The following is a 16,658-nucleotide window of genomic DNA, read 5'->3' as shown; positions in this document are numbered from 1 at the left end:
TTATCGACTTCTTCAAGGATAGTTAAGACGTCAGCAGTGGAGGTGGGGGAATAGGCGGGGTTATAGCGAGTAAAAATGGGGGAGGCAGGATGGGCGGAGGGGAATAGCAGGGAGGGTGGGGTGCTAAAGGGATGGTCCTTTAAAATAGAGATGAGGAGGAATGTCTTCAGCCAGAGGGTGGTGAATCTGTGGAACTCTTTGCCACAGAAGACTGTGGAGGCCAACCCACTGACTGTCTTTAAGACAGATAGATAAAAGCCCCTCAGCGTGGAGGCCTGGATAAATGATATGGCAGGGTTTATCAAGTTGGAGAGGATAAAGTTTGCCTTGAGAGGGTCTGCGCAGGGGTTCTACAGGCGGTGGCAACCGTTCCTAGACTTATCTCGCGGAGCGTTAGATGAAGGTCGGTCAGCAGCAGCAACCCAGGGGGGGGATGTCTTGCGTGGGGGGGGGGGGGGGGGGGAGGTGGGGGGAAGGGGGGCTTGTTTGGGGGGTATTTGAGCAAGAAAATACATGAAGGATCTGGAAAACTGACATGTACGGGAGGAATCCAATGTACAAAGCTCTGTATCATATCGATTTACCATGTTCATGTCTTGCTATGTGCGCTTTTTTTCTTTTTGTTACGGGGGGGGGGATTTGTTTGTAAGGGTGAAAAACTGTTAAAATTCTTAATAAATATATATTTTTTTAACAGACAGCTGGATAGGTTATGGGGAGAAGGCAGGAAGCTGGGATGAGAAAAATAGTAGCCATGATTGAATGGCGGAGCAGACTCGATGGGCCGAGTGGCCTAATTCTGCTCCTCTGACTTATGGGGTGGTGGGGTGTTATTTATTTGTTATGAGATTTCCTGTTTGTTCTCTTTTTGTTTTTTGTTGTGTTTCATGTATATGTATATATAAATGCCTCAATAAAAATATTTTTAAAAAACAAGATGCTGCTACTTCATCACCTTATGAAGAAAGTGGAACAGATGATAGCAGACATACTTAATGCCAAGGTTTTCAGCATTCTGGATGTGAAATGCGTATTCTGGCAGATCCTGTTCGATGAAGAATCTTCTAAACTTCTAACATTCATGTCTCTGGTCAGCAGATATCGTTTTCTTTGAATGCTCTATGGAATCTCCACTGGTTGTGAGGTCTTCTGGCAGTGCATGGAGCAACTCTTTGCAGGCCAACCCTGCAAAATCATTGTCGATGACATCCTGATTTGAGGTTGTACTATGCAAGAACATGATGCTTGTCTTTGTCTCATCCTCAACAGAATCAGGACATTACAGCTAGATTCAGGATCAACCAGGTTCCCAATGAGGGTCACTAATGCATAGCCAATGGCGTGAAACCAGATCCAGAAAAGATAACAGCTATACAACAGATGGCCATCCCTGTGGATAAGCATGCTTTACAGCGCTTCCTTGGTATAATAAATTTCAAAATGTATTCCTTGTTACAGTGAGGTTACTGGACTTCTTTGTCAGCTCCTCTATTTAGATGTCAAATGGTGTTGACAGAAGCACCACACAGCGATCCTCAACAGACTCAAACAGGCACTCTCAGCCCCACCAGTACTACGGTACTTTGACATGCGAGCACCTGTACTCATATCAGCAGATGTCTCCCAGCACGGACTTGATGCAGTCTGCATCCAGAATGGCAGATCTTTGCTTCAAGGGCCCTCACTGACACAGACTTGTTATGCTCAGATCGAAAAAGACCTCCTTGCTCTCGTCTTTGAAATTTCATGACTTCAAAAATGGTCCATCTGCAACTGTTGAAACTGATCATCAGCCAATCAGAGCTATCCTAAATAAGCTTCTTCACACTCATACTGCATGACTGCAGTGCATGTGTTGTCTACAAACGTGGTAAGGAACTGTACTTGGTTGATGCCCTTTCTAAAGCCTTTCTACCCACTACAGACCAGACAGATCATGAGGAAGACATAGACATCCATGCCAAAAGAGATGCTGTTTTCTCATCGAATCCAGGAATTCAAAAGTGCCTTACAGGTCGACATCATGTGCAGACAACTGCACAACATCATCATGAGGGGCTAGCCTGAGTCCTCAAGGGAGCTTCTCCATGAGCTTCACACATTCTTCACCATCAGAGACGAACTAACAATTCAAGATGGACTGATTCGTCATTCCTACTTCTCTTCAGAGGTACTACACCGAGCAACTTCACCAGAGACATCCTGGGTTGGAAACACCTAGCTACAGGGCCAATTAATCACTAGACTGATGCTCCATGTACGCTGACATGGAGAGGGAAGTCTCCAGGTGTGCACCATGCAATACAGTCAAGCCGTATCAACAAAAGCACCGCTGCACCCACATGAGATCCAGACCTCCCATGGTCATTCACGGCAGCTGACATTTTCTTTTTTTTTCTAATTTTGAGTACCCAATTATTTTTTTCCAATTAAGGGGCAATTTACCGTGGCCACCTACCCTGCACATCTTTTTGGGTTGTGGGGGTGAGACCCACATAGTCACGAGGAGAATGTGCAAAGTCCACACGGACGGTGACCCGGGGCCGGGATCGAACCCAGGTCCTCGGTGCCATGAGGCAGCAGTGCTAACCACTGCGCCACCGTGCTGCCCTGCAGCTATTTTCGAATGGAATGGCAAGCAACATTTGGCCTTGGTTAGCTTGTATTTTGGGTGATTTGAATCTGCCAGACATGATGAGTAGCACTGTTATAATCAAGCTGAAGAGACCAACAAACTCATGACAGTCAACACTCGTCAGTTCATCTCCACTGAATTTAGAAACTTTGCACACACATGGGACTTTGAGCATATCATGAACAGCCCCGATACCCACAGTCCAATGGTTTGGTGGAATGGTATGTTCAGCTAATTGATGCACGATCAATTGCACAAAGACTAAAGCTGGGTACAACTGTGGCTTTATTACAGTCAGATGCGAGGTCTCCTGCTGCAGCTGGTGAAATAACAGGGCACTGGAGGTCATGCATATTTATACAGTTCTCCCTGGGCGGAGCCAGCCGGCAGTAGCTACCGGCAAACCTGTAGTGCAGGTCCTACCTTACATCTCGAATTACAGTGGATCACCACATTCACCCCCTGTTAAAAATGAGTCCGGCGGGGGTAGAACATAGAACATTACAGTGCAGTACAGGCCCTTCGGCCCTCGATGTTGCGCCAACCTGTGAAACCACTCTAAAGCCCATCTACACTATTCCCTTATCGTCCATATGTCTATCCAATGAGCATTTGAATACCCTTAGTGTTGGCGAGTCCACTACTGTTGCAGGCAGGGCATTCCACACCCTTACTACTCTCTGAGTAAAGAACCTGCCTCTGACATCTGTCTTATATCTCCCCTCAATTTAAAGCTATGTCCCCTCATGCTAGACATCACCATCCGAGGAAAAAGGCTCTCATTGTCCACCCTATCCAATCCTCTGATCATCTTGAATGCCTCAATTAAGTCACCTCTTAATTGACGTGAAACTATATACAATCAGTGGAATTATGTACAGTGGCAGGGAAAGAAAAGTCCATGTTGACGGTCCGGAGTCCGTCAAAGGTTCAGCCGGTCCGGTGCTTTAGTACTTCGTTGGGATCGGCGTAACGGTGGTGGTGAGGTCGGTGGTGGAGGTGGCCCCGATGGCGGTGGTGGCGGTTCTGATGCTGGCCAGTCATCGGGGAACTCCGGGAGCGTGCAGAAGTCCTCTTTGTCCTCTTGTGCGAAAAAGGGGAGGGGGGGGGGGTCTGGTGGGGTCAATATTGGCGGCGCAGTGGGAGGTGGGGGGGACGGGGCGCATTGGTGGGGGGGTGTGTTGGGATGGAACCTGACGGTGCCAGGTCCCTGAGTGAGACAGTATCTTGGCGGCCGTCGGGGAACTCAACGTAGGCATATTGAGGGTTGGCGTGGAGCAGGTGAACCATATCCACCAAGGGGTCCGCCTTGTGGAGTCGGACGTACCTACAGAGAAGGACCGGTCCTGGAGCAGCGAGCCAAGTCGGGAGCGACACACCGGATGTGGACTTCCTGGGGAAGGTGAAAACACGTTCATGGGGTGTGTTATTAATGGCGCGCACAATAGTGACCGGATGGAGTGCAGAGCGTCAGGGAGGACCTCCTGCCAGCGAGAGGCTGGGAGGTTCCTGGACCGTAGGGCCAGCTGGACGGCCCTCCAAACCGTCCCATTCTCCCGTTCTACTTGCCCGTTTCCCCGGGGATTGTAGCTGGTCGTCCTGCTGGAGGCTATACCCCTGCTGAGCAGGAACTGACGCAGCTCATTGCTCATGAATGAGCATCCCCTGTCACTATGGATGTAGGCGGGGAAACCGAACAGAGCAAAGATGGTGCTGAGGGTCTTGATGACGGTGGCAGACGTCATATCAGGGCATGGGATGGCGAAGGGGAATCTGGAGTACTCATCGACCACACTGAGAATATACGTGTTACGGTCGGTGGAGGGGAGGGGCCCTTTGAAATCCACGCTGAGGCGTTCAAAGGGGTGGGAAGCCTTCACCAGGCACGCACGGTCTGGCCGGTAGAAGTGCGGCTTGCACTCCGCACAGACCTGGCAGTCCCTGGTGACTGTCCTTACTTCCTCGATGGAGTAGGGCAGATTGCGAGCTTTGACCAGATGGTACAATCGAGTGACCCCCGGGTGACAAAGGCTGTCGTGTCGGGCCCGGAGTTGGTCCACTTGTGCACTGGCACATGTACCTCGGGAGAGGGTGTCTGGGGGCTCGTTGAGTTTACCGGGGCGATACAAGATCTCGTAATTATAGATGGAGAGCTCGATTCTCCACCGCAAGATTTTATCATTTTTGATCTTGCCCCGCTGTGTGCTATTGAACATGAAGGCTACCGACCGTTGGTCCGTAAGGAGAGTGAATCTCTTACCGGTCAGGTAATGCCTCCAATGCCGCACAGCTTCAACGATAGCTTGAGCCTCCTTCTCGACGGATGAGTGTCGAATTTCAGAGGCATGAAGGGTGCGGGAAAAGAATGCCACGGGTCTGCCTGCCTGGTTTAGGGTGGCGGCAAGGGCGACGTCTGAAGCGTTGCTTTCTACTTGGAAAGGCAGTGACTCGTCCACTGCGTGCATCTCGGCCTTGGCCCACATTGCGGGGCGGGACACGATGGCGGCGCACATGGTGCGCACATTGCCGGGTCGGGACAAGATGGCGGTGCCCATGGTGCGCACATTGTGGGGTCGGGACAAGATGGCAGCGCCCATTGGTCGCACATGGACCCGGGAGGAGAAGATGGCGGCTCCCATTGTGCGCCTGGCATGGGGGAGGGGGCGATAGTGGGCGCGATCGCAGCGACTGCGCGGGCCTGGCACACAGCCGCGATGTGGCCCTTTTTACTGCAGGCTTTACAAACTGCAGTGCGGGCCGGGCAGTGTTGGGAGGGGTGCTTCTGCTGACCGCAGAAGTTGCAGCGGGGACCCCCGGGGTGCGCGGATTGGCGTGCAGTGCAGGCGTATTGCGAAGGCAGGGCACCGGCTGAGGAGGTCGTCGGCGGGGTCCAGGAGGGGTAGAAGGGTGGGCAGCGCGGCGGGAGAGGTACGATTGTACGTTATGGGATGCGACCGTCATGGAGAGCGCCAAGGTTTTCGTCTCCGCCAGCTCGAGTGTGGCCCCTTCCAGCAATCGTTCTCGGATGCGGTCCGACGCAATCCCCGTCACGAAGGCATCGCGCATGAGGAGATTTGCGTGTTCGGCGGCCGTGACGGCCTGACAGTCACAGTCCCAGACAAGTGGAATTAAGGCCCGCCAGAAGTCTTCGATGGACTCACCAGGTAGTTGCGAGCGGGCGGCAAGTACATGCCTGGCGAAGAGCGTGTTCGCCTTCTGTGTGTAGTGTTCTTTGAGGAGTTCCATTGCTTTTGTGTAAGATGTGGCGTCTTGGATCAACGGGAACACGCTGGAGTTCAGTCTGGAGTACAGGACGTTTATCTTCTGAGCCTCCGTTGGCGCGGGGTCCGCCGCGTTGATGTAAGCCTCGAAACATGCTAGCCAGTGAGTAAAGTCTTTCCTGGCGTCGGGCGAGTGAGGATCCAGCTGCTGCCGATCGGGCTTAATTTGGATATCAGGAGGCTTCGCATCTGACTAATAAATTGATGTACGATCAATTGCACAAAGACTAAAGTTGGGTACAACTGTGGCTTTATTACAGTCAGATGCGAGGCCTCCTGCTGCAGCTGGCGAAATGGCAGGGCACTGGAGGTTATGCATATTTATACAGTTCTCCCTGGGCGGAGCCAGCCGGCAGGAGCTACCGGCGAACCTGTAGTGCAGGTCCTACCTTACATCTCCAATTACAGTGGCTCACCACACTAAGCATCTTCTAGAGAAGGGTGTCCAGGATCAGACAGATTACTGTGCTGCACTCCTCAGTCTGTGAAACATGCCACATCAGGGTCTGCCGTCATCAGCACAGCGACTATTCTCCAAGTACACCAGGACCACAAATCCTACTATAAAGGTTATTTTGCAGCCCAAACTTGAAACCGATGTGAGTGGTGCCCTCGTGGAACACTGATTAATTTTTTTTTTAAAACGCATTTTATTCAAACTTGTATCAAAGTAGGTTACAGCAAATAAACACCCCGGGAAACATTCTTCCCAACAATCAACTATACAGTTTGTACAGATTTTCCTCCCCCCCCCCCACCGACGAACAGATCCTCAGACACGGTCACAAATATCCCCCACCTTTTCTCAAACTCCCCTGCTGAGCCCCTTAACTCATATTTTATCTTCTCTAACCGCAGGAAGTCGTACAGGTCACCCAACCATGCTGCTACCCCCGGTGGTGGTGCCGACCGCCTCTCCAGCAAAATTCATCGCCATGCAATCAGAGAGGCGAAGGCAATGACATCGGCCTTCCTCCTCTCCATGAGCTCTGGCTTCTCTGAAACCCCAAATATTGCTACCAAAGGGTCCAAGTCCATTTCCTCCTCCACTATCCTGGCTAAGACCGCGAACACCCCCGCCCAGAATCTTCCCAATTTTTCACAATCCAAAAACATGTGCGCATGATTCGCTGGCCCCCACCCACACCTCTCACACTCATCTGCTACCCCATGAAAGAACCCACTCATTCTCGCCCGGGTCATATGTACTCTGTGCACCACCTTAAACTGTATCAGGCTCATCCATGCTCAAGAGGAGGTCCCGTTTACCCTTCGCATTGCCTCACTCCATACTCCCCAATTGATCTCCATTCCCAACTCCGCTTCCCATTTCTTCTTGATCGTCACCACCCGCTCGCCTCCCTGCTCCCCCAGCCACTTACATATATCCCCAATTCTTACCTCCCCTTCCACATCTGGAAGCAGCAGTCGCTCCAGCAGGGTGTATCCCTGCAATCTAGGGAACACCGTCCATACCTTTAATGCAAAGTCCCTAACCTGTAGATACCTGAACTCACTACCCCTCGGCTGCTCTAGCCTCTCCCTTAGCTCCTCCAGACTGGCGAACCCTTCCTCCAAATACAAATCCCTCACCTTGACCAGCCCCACTTCCCTCTACCTCCTGTATACACTATCCATCCCCCCGGCTCAAACCTATGATTCTCGCACAGCGGCGTTAGCACCAACATCCCTTCCACTCTAAAATGCCTCCTCAGCTGATACCATATCTTCACCGTGGACTGCACCATTGGGCTACCTGAGTACCTACTCGGAGCCATTGGCAATGCTGCCGTCACCATAGCCCTCAAGCTAGACCCCTTACAAGTTTCCTCCTCCATCCTAACCCACTCTACCCTTTCTCCTTCCCATCACCGCCGCACCTTGTCCACATTCACCGCCCAATAATAATGAAGCAAGTTTGGCAACGCCAATCCCCCCTGCTGCCTCTGTAGCAGGGTCCTCCCCACCCTCGGCACCTTCCCTGCCCATACAAAATCAGAGATGATTGTGTCCACTTTCCAAAAAAAGGCCTTTGGTATAAAGATCTGAAGAGCCTGAAAGATAAACAAGAACCTTGGCAGAATATTCATCTCCACCACTTGGACCCTCCCCGCCAACGTTAAGTGCAGTGTATCCCACCTCTTAAGATCCTCCCTGGCCTCCTCCACCAGCTTCATTAAGTTCCACTTATGGAGCCCTGTCCATTCCCTCGCGACCTGAATCCCCAAGTACTAAAACCTATCCCTCGCTACCGTAAATGGCATCCCCCCTAAATTAGCACGCTGTGCCAGCTTATTCACCGGGAATACATCGCTTTTCCCTACATTCAGCTTGTATCCCGAGAACCCTCCAAACCTCCCCAACAGGCCCATAATCCTTCCCATACTCTCCAACGGATCCGAAACATGCAGCAAGAGGTCATCGGCATAAAGCGACACCCCATGCTCCCTTTGTCCCCTCATTATCCCCTGCCACTCTGCCGACCCACTGAGAGCCATCGCAATGGCACTATGGCCAACGCAAACAGCAGTGGTGACAGCGGGCACCCCTGCATCGTACCCCTGTGTAAGTCAAAGCTTCGTGAGCTCATATCATTCGTCCTCACCCTCACTCTTGGCGCCACATACAGCAACCGCACCCATGCCACAAATCTCGGCCCAAACCTTCCCAAAACTTCGAACAAGTACCGCCACTCCACCCAATCAAATGCTTTCTCCGCGTCCATGGACACCACCACCTCCGGTACCAGAGCTCTCGACGGATTCATCACCACATTCATCAGCCGTCTTATATTACTCGCGAGCTGCCTGCCCTTCACGAAGCCTGTTTGATCTTCTGCAACCACCCCGGGACACAATCCTCCATCCTCCCCGCCAACAACTTAGCCAATACTTTCACATCCGTGTTCAATAGTGATATGGGTCTATACGACCCACATTCCATCGGATCCTTCCCTTTTTTGGGGGATTAGTGTGATTACTGCCTGCTTCAGCGTCTCCGGCAACTCCCCCTTCTCCAGTGGCTCATTAAATGCCCCCAACAGATGTGGTGCCAGGTCCGCTGCAAATTCCTTATAAAATTCTGCCGGGTACCCATCCGGCCCAGGGGCCTTCCCCAACTTCATACCCCTGATACTATCCAGCACCTCCCTCAGCCCCAGGGGCTCCTCCAACGCCTGCCTCTTTGCTTCCTCCACCTGGGAAAATTCCAGCCCATCCAGAAACTGCCCCATGTCCCCCTCCTCTCCTGGGTCTGCCTCACAAAGTCCCTGGTAATACTCTCTAAATGCCTCATTTATCTTCCCTGGCTGTGACACCACATCCCCAGCCCCAGTCCGGATCTTCAATATTTCCCTGGACGCAGCCTGCCTCCACAGCTGGTGCGCCAGCATGCGGCTCGCCTTCTCCCCATACTCGTATTGCACCCCTCTTGCCCTACGCAGTTGCCCTACCGTCCTCCCCGTTGTCAGCCTGTCAAATTGCACCTGCAACTTTTTCCTCTTCACCAATCCCTCCAAGGTGGGCACCCTCGAATATTCCCTGTCCACCTCCACTATCTCGCTCACTAGACGGTCATGTTCCGCCCTCCTTTCCTTATTCGCATGAACCATAAATGAGATAATTTCTCCCAGGACTACTGCCTTCAGTGGTTCCCAAAAAATGCCCGCCGACACCTCCCCATTCTGATTGAACTCCACATAATCCCTAATCGCCAACCGCACCTCATCACAAAAACCTCCATCCGCTAACAACCCTGAGTCAAACCTCCACCTCGGCCTCTGCTCACGTCCCATACTGAACCGAATATCCAGCCAGTGGGGTGCATGGTCCGAGATAACTATCCCCGCATACTCTGCCCCCTCCACCCCAACCAAAATCTCCCGACTCACTACAAAGTAATCAATCCTCGAATCCACCTTATAGACGTGTGAAAAGAAGGACTACTCCCCCTTGGGTTCTGAAAGCGCCATGGATCCACCATACCCATCCTCTCCATAAACGCCCCCCCCAGCTCCCTTGCACCGTACCCATCGACCTGGGGATCGATCTATTCACCCTGGGCTCCAGGACACAGTTAAAATCTCCTCCCATGATCAACTGGTGAGTGGCCAAATCCGGGATTGCTGCCAGCAACCCCCTCATAAAACCCACATTATCCCAATTCGGGGCATACACATTTACCAACACTACCGGTGCCCCTTCCAATACCCCACTCAGAATCACATATCTCCCACCTGGATCCCTCACTTCCTTCACACTCACAAATCCCATTTTTTTGCTCATTAAAATCGCCCTTGATTTCGAATCAAACCCCGAGTGAAAAACCTGCCCAACCTACCCATTTCTTAACCTAACCTGGTCCTTCACACAGAGGTGTGTCTCCTGCAAAAAGACCAACCCCGCTTTCAAGTCCTGAGGTGCGCGAACACCCGTGACCTTTTAACCGGCCCATTCAGTCCCCAGATGTTCCACGTTACCAACCTTACCAGAGGCTTGTGCCTCCAATCCCCTCTACCGTCCGTCATCTTCTCCACTTAACTCCCACCTATCGCAATTCCCAGCTCCTGGAGACATCACATTTGGTGGAGAACTCAGTTCAATAATGGAAGTCATAATACAAGAACTTGCCCAAGCTACACTGGCCCAACATGAGGCCATTCAGGCTCGTGCTGTAATAATCGTGGAATGCTGGAAGAAATAAAGTTGAGCCATCGGCAACTACAGGCTGAGCTCCAAAGGATGAGTGTTGAGCTTGCCAGTTGGACAGCTCAACCTCTCTGTGCAGTTCCAGGAGGTGCTGGTCTGCAAAAAATGACTAAGGCGGATGTTACAGATGCTTTCCTGACGATATTTGAGCGGACAGCGAACAAGTATGCCGGCCACAAGAACAGTGGGCTGGAATCATTGCCCTGTATTTGGCTGGTGAAGCCAGTAGGCTTATTATGACCAAGAGGAGAAGACGGCTGAGGATTATGAGGCACTGAAGAAAGCGACCCTAGTGCAGCTAGGAGTAGCGACTGCTAGACAAGTTCAGCGCTTCCATACCCGGGTGTACTAAGGAGACAAAAAAACCCGTTCCCGGATGTTTGATCTCGTACACTTGACCCAGAAGTGGCTACAACCAGAGGAGATCAGCCCTTGTGGAAAGAGTCTTCTAGGATCACTTCCTCAGGATTTTACCACTGGACATAAGGAGATCGGTGAGCCAAGGGAATCTCTAGTTGATGGACCAGGTAGTGGAAGTCGTCAAACAACAGCGTTACTAATGAAGGCAGGACAAATGGAGAACCCTACTGTGGGGAGCAGGATCCAAACTGAAAGCATTCCTCAATGACAGAGAGAAGAAAATGCTACGCTTGTAGGGAAGTGGAACACCCCGGTTGGCTAATGTTCTTATCAGAGGGATCCTAGAGAGAGGAAGACCCCAAGGATCTGAACTGTAACCTCATTGGAGCCTATAGCATCATCATCCCTATCGCCCCAAGAATCTGTCAACTGCATGTGGAAGGGAGAGCCATAGAAGCCATCTTGGACTCGGGGAGTGTGGTAACTCTGGTCGACCCAAGTATGGTGTCCAAAGACAGGATTTGAAGGAAGGAGTGATACATTGGCAATCACTGGTGTACATGGGGATACTCTGACATGTCCCACAGCGCAACTCCACTTTCAGACACCCAAGGGGATTACCAGACCAAGGTTGGCATTGTAAAGCACTTGCCATATCAAGTATTGATTGGTCGAGATTGCCCTTGGTTCCTGGCACAGTGGGCACAGCCCAAGAGTACTGCCTGTCTGGGGGAAGCGGATGGGAACTCTCCTGAAGACAAGTGTGAAGATGGCCTTTCAACAGTGGTGTTGGTGTCTGCAGCCATTTAGTTTCAACGTGGCACACCAGGCTGCTTCCAGTCAAGATAATACAGATACCCTGTCCCTTTTGTTCAGTCAACAGGCCAAGCTTGCTTCCTGGGAGACACTTAAACCAGGGTGGAAGTATGTGGTTCCACCAGGGGCTGTGTACTGGGAGGGCACACCCTCATACTATCCTCCAATTTTTGAACAGAGTTTTCCCTACCAAGATGGCCATAGAAAGCCACATGACAGACTGATGAGGAATCAGTGCAACGAGGATCAGTTGTGCCGCCTGATTTGGCTATATAAGTAGAGTACTGAGTCCTGCTGGAGGAAGAAGCGCACTGGGTGAATGATTGGAGACTGCCTTGGAGAGCCATTCTGTCTGCAGAACTGCGTGTAAAGTTCAGCTCAAGGAAGTGCTGGCTATTTATTTCCTTTTTCAGTTTTGGTAGATGTCTGAAGAATTGTAAATAAACATTTAACCTTTTATATTGCATCTAGACAACTGTGTGTTATTGAACTGAAAGAACTCCACCCTACCTATTACAATCCCCAACTCCTGGCGACATCACAATGGTTAATAAACTTTTGAACAAATCATTTAAAGTGTTCTCTCTTGCCATATGGTTATGTCTCTCGAACCTAATGTAATTTACAATTGGGGGGTTATTGCAAACAAGTGAACCATAAATCTTTTTTTATAAATCAAAAACTATTAAGTAGTTTCCATTTAAGAATCAAAATTATTAAATGAATAAATGCAAAATAAACCTTTTCCCTATTTCAATCTGTATAATGTTTTAAATTTTACAGCTACCCTAGATTCTGCTGTCAGAGCTGGAGAACAAAGTGCAAAAAATTTTCTTCTGAGAGACAGAAAGGATTCAGTTCCAGCTGTGTTCTATGAAACAGTAAGTATGGTATTCTGTAATGTTAAATAACATTGAAACACTGCCAACACGGAATTTCTTCATGATCATCAATCACGTCTGATCCACTGATGTGGCAGCTGCTCCAAGGGTTCCTGCAAAGTTTATTTTTAAATCGATAAACCTTGGGGCATAGATGTGCCAAAGAACTCAAAATCCACATGAGGTAAAGTGAAAAGATCACAGACTGCATGTGAAATTTCAATGAATCATCTAAAAGTAAAGAGACCTGGATAAACAGATGGATCAATAACTTTAGATATTTTCTTGTATGGAACCCAGGCAGAGAGCACCCAAGGAATTAAAAGTGCAACCGAGATGAGCTAAGATGAAAGAGAACACCTCTGAAGGAGCTTAAGTTGAGGGGGGATGTGGTTGAGGAGGGGGACTAGAAATAAGCCAAATTAAATAATACCATCGACCAGATGCATGGCAGCAGCTCACCAATGCTCCTTCAACTGCACCCTCCAAACTTGCCATCTCTAACAGTTTGAAGAACAAGGGCAGCGGGTGCGTGGGAACACTTAAGTTTCCCTCCAAGTCACACACCACCCTGACTTAGAAATAGATAATTGTGTTCTCACAGGTGCAAGCTACGCTAAAATCCTGGCACTCTCTCACTTGCAGAGCATCAATAGGACTGCAGTATTTCGAGAAGTTGGTTCACTGCCAGCTTCTCAAAGGCAATTAGGGATGGGCAATAAATGATAGCCTTGCCAGCGATGCCAACATCCCATAAACAAAGTAAATAAAAAATACTCAAGAAAAGTAAAAGCTGTGGGTGTTCATAAATGAGAAACCAAACTTGCATTTATGTAGCATCTTTTTAGGTAGTATAATGTCTCATGGTGCTTTAAAGTGGGATTATCAGACATATTGTGACACTGAGGCACAAAGAGATAGGTTTTCAGGAGCGCCTTTGACAACTGAGTTAAAAAGACAGGGGCGGCACGCCCAGACACCTACCAAAACTGAAAAAGGAAATAAATAGCCAGCACTTCCTTGCGCTGAATAGCACTGGGACTACGAAGGGCGGCATGTGGCGCAGTGGATAGCACTGGGACTGCGGCGCTGGGTCACTGTCTGTGTGCAGTTTGCACATTCTCTCCATGTCAGCGTGGGTTTCACCCCCACAACCCAAAGATGTGCAGGTTAGGTGGATTGGCCATGCTAAATTGCCCCTTAATTGGAAAAGAAATAGTTGGGTACTCTAAATTTATTTTTTTTAAAGCACTGGGACCACGGTGCTGAGGACCCGGGTTCAAATCCTGGCCCTGGGTCACTGTCCGTGTGGAGTTTGCACATTCTCCCCGTGTCTGCGTGGGTTTCACCCCCACAACCCAGGTTAGGTGGATTGGCCACGCTAAATTGCCCCTTATTTGGATAAAAAAATAATTGGGTACTTTAAATTTTAAAAATGTTTTTTTTTAAAAGCCAGAGAGATGCGAAAGCATCCATAAACTTCTTCATTCCCAGAACTAAGGATGCTTATAGAGCATCAATAGGACTGCAGTATTTCAAGAAGTTGGTTCACTGCCAGCTTCTCAAAGGCAATTAGGGATGAGCAATAAATGATGGCCTTGCCAGCGATGCCAACATCCCATAAACAAAGTAAATAAAAAATACTCAAGAAAAGTAAAAGGTACAAAAAAAGCACACAAGAGGCCAGAAATAACGGACACATCACACAAAATCATGTGAGAGCAGCTGGGAATAAGCTGCATATTCTTATAACCAGTAAGAAAGGAATAGTGGCCGAGGAAATTGCCGCAACATATTACAAATGAGTCCAAAAAGGCAAAAAGAGACCTAGAGAAAAAAATGAAAGCAGCTTGGCAAGGATGAGGACAAAATAATAAATATTCTGAACAAAACATTCGCATAAAACATGAGCAACAAACCCTCTCCAAAAAAAGACATTCCAACTAAAATCAATAGGTTTGTTAGAAATGAGATGGAAGTCCTCAACAGGCTAATCAGGTTTTAAACAAAGAAATCCCATGGGGGTAGATGGTAAGAGTTTTGAAAGAAACTAGAGAGGAGATTTGTAAAGCATTGAGAATCATTTTGAGGGATTAATTGGCCACTGGGGAGCTATCAAAAGATTGGAAATAGGTTAATGTGGTGTCCATACAAAAGGTGAAAAAATAGACATGTGCAACTATACCATATTAGTCTTCCATTTCTTGTAAAATAATATAATTTATTATTGGGAAACGGGCGAAAACGTACCATATTATTTCAAAGCTTTGGTTCCGGTGAGAAGATTGGGGAAAATTTCGATGGTGGGAAAGATCACTGTTTATTCAGCCTCTTTAACAATTGTTTTTCCACGTGTTTCGCGCTGCTCCTGGCAGCTTGGATCTGATTCTTCGCCCAGGAAAAACGTAATCTCTGTAATCAGTGGGACGATCCTTTCAAACGTCTTCCAAGTCCAGTCGCGGGGACTGTTGCCAGAAAAACTGCCATCACATTTTACAGAGGGACCGGTCAGCAAACTTCTTGATGGGGTCATGCAGAGGCGGGAAACCCTCTACCCATGATCAAGCTGACATCCGTCCAACAAAGTGATCAACTCCACATGAGAGGCTGTGGCCGCGATTATCAGCATCAGCTCGCTACAAAATAAATAATAATCTTAAATAAATAATCTTTCTTAGTATCACAAGTAGGCTTCCATTAAGAACAAAACAAACAAAGAACAAAGAAATGTACAGCGCAGGAACAGGCCCTTCGGCCCTCCAAGCCCGTGCCGACCATGCTGCCCGACTAAACTACAATCTTCTACACTTCCTGGGTCCGTATCCCTCTATTCCCATCCTATTCATGTATTTGTCAAGATGCCCCTTAAATGTCACTATCGTCCCTGCTTCCACCACTTCCTCCGGTAGCGAGTTCCAGGCACCCACTACCCTCTGCGTAAAAAACTTGCCTCGTACATCTACTCTAAACCTTGCCCCTCTCACCTTAAACCTATGCCCCCTAGTAATTGACCCCTCTACCCCGGGGAAAAGCCTCTGACTATCCACTCTGTCTATGCCCCTCATAATTTTGTAGACCTCTATCAGGTCGCCCCTGAACCTCCTTCGTTCCAGTGAGAACAAACCAAGTTTATTCAACCGCTCCTCATAGCTAATGCCCTCCATACCAGGCAACATTCTAGTAAATCTCTTCTGCACCCTCTCCAAAGCCTCCACATCCTTCTGGTAGTGTGGCGATCAGAATTGAACACTATACTCCAAGTGTGGCCTAACTAAGGTTCTATACAGCTGCAACGTGACTTGCCAATTCTTATACTCAATGCCCCGGCCAATGAAGGCAAGCATGCCGTATGCCTTCTTGACTACCTTCTCCACCTGTGTTGCCCATTTCAGTGACCTGTGGACCTGTACTCCTAGATCTCTTTGACTTTCAATACTCTTGAGGGTTCTACCATTCACTGTATATTCCCTACCTGCATTAGACCTTCCAAAATGCATTACCTCACATTTGTCCGGATTAAACTCCATCTGCCATCTCTCCGCCCAAGTCTCCAAACAATCTAAATCCTGCTGTATCCTCTGACAGTCCTCATTACTATCAGCAATTCCACCAACCTTTGTGTCGTCTGCAAACACTGCATTAACACTGCAATGAAGTTACTGTGCAAAGCCCCTAGTCTCCACACTCCGGCGCCTGTTCGGATACACTGAGGGAGAATTCAGAATGTCCAGTTCACCTAACAGCACGTCTTTCGGGACTTGTGAAAGGAAACGGAGCACCCGATGAAACCCACGCAGACATAAGGAGAATGTGCCGGCTGGTTCAGCAACGGAGCTGGAATATCTAGGACAGGCTTCTTTCGAGGCACTTCCCGAGGGAACAATCTCCGCGCGAGTGAAGGTGATCCAGGTGCCGCCTCATTAGTTGCCCTCAGATCCGAACCTAATACGAGATTGGCCCCATTCGATGGATGACAATT

General features: G+C 49.2%; 1 protein-coding gene across 3 annotated transcripts in view; it reads left to right on the top strand.

The window, feature by feature from the left end:
• The window catches only part of spata22 (spermatogenesis associated 22), a 168,651-nt gene that overhangs the window by 123,534 nt on the left and 28,459 nt on the right, over positions 1 to 16,658 (top strand). For all 3 annotated transcript variants that reach the window (XM_072469744.1, XM_072469746.1, XM_072469747.1), the window contains exon 9: positions 12,582 to 12,679. In XM_072469744.1, the coding sequence (XP_072325845.1) occupies positions 12,582 to 12,679 (98 nt within the window). The remainder of the gene's footprint in view (positions 1 to 12,581; positions 12,680 to 16,658) is intronic.

The sequence above is a fragment of the Scyliorhinus torazame genome, chromosome 12, assembly GCF_047496885.1.
Source record: "Scyliorhinus torazame isolate Kashiwa2021f chromosome 12, sScyTor2.1, whole genome shotgun sequence".
Taxonomy (NCBI): domain Eukaryota; kingdom Metazoa; phylum Chordata; class Chondrichthyes; order Carcharhiniformes; family Scyliorhinidae; genus Scyliorhinus; species Scyliorhinus torazame.
This window is presented reverse-complemented; position numbering and strand designations above follow the sequence as displayed.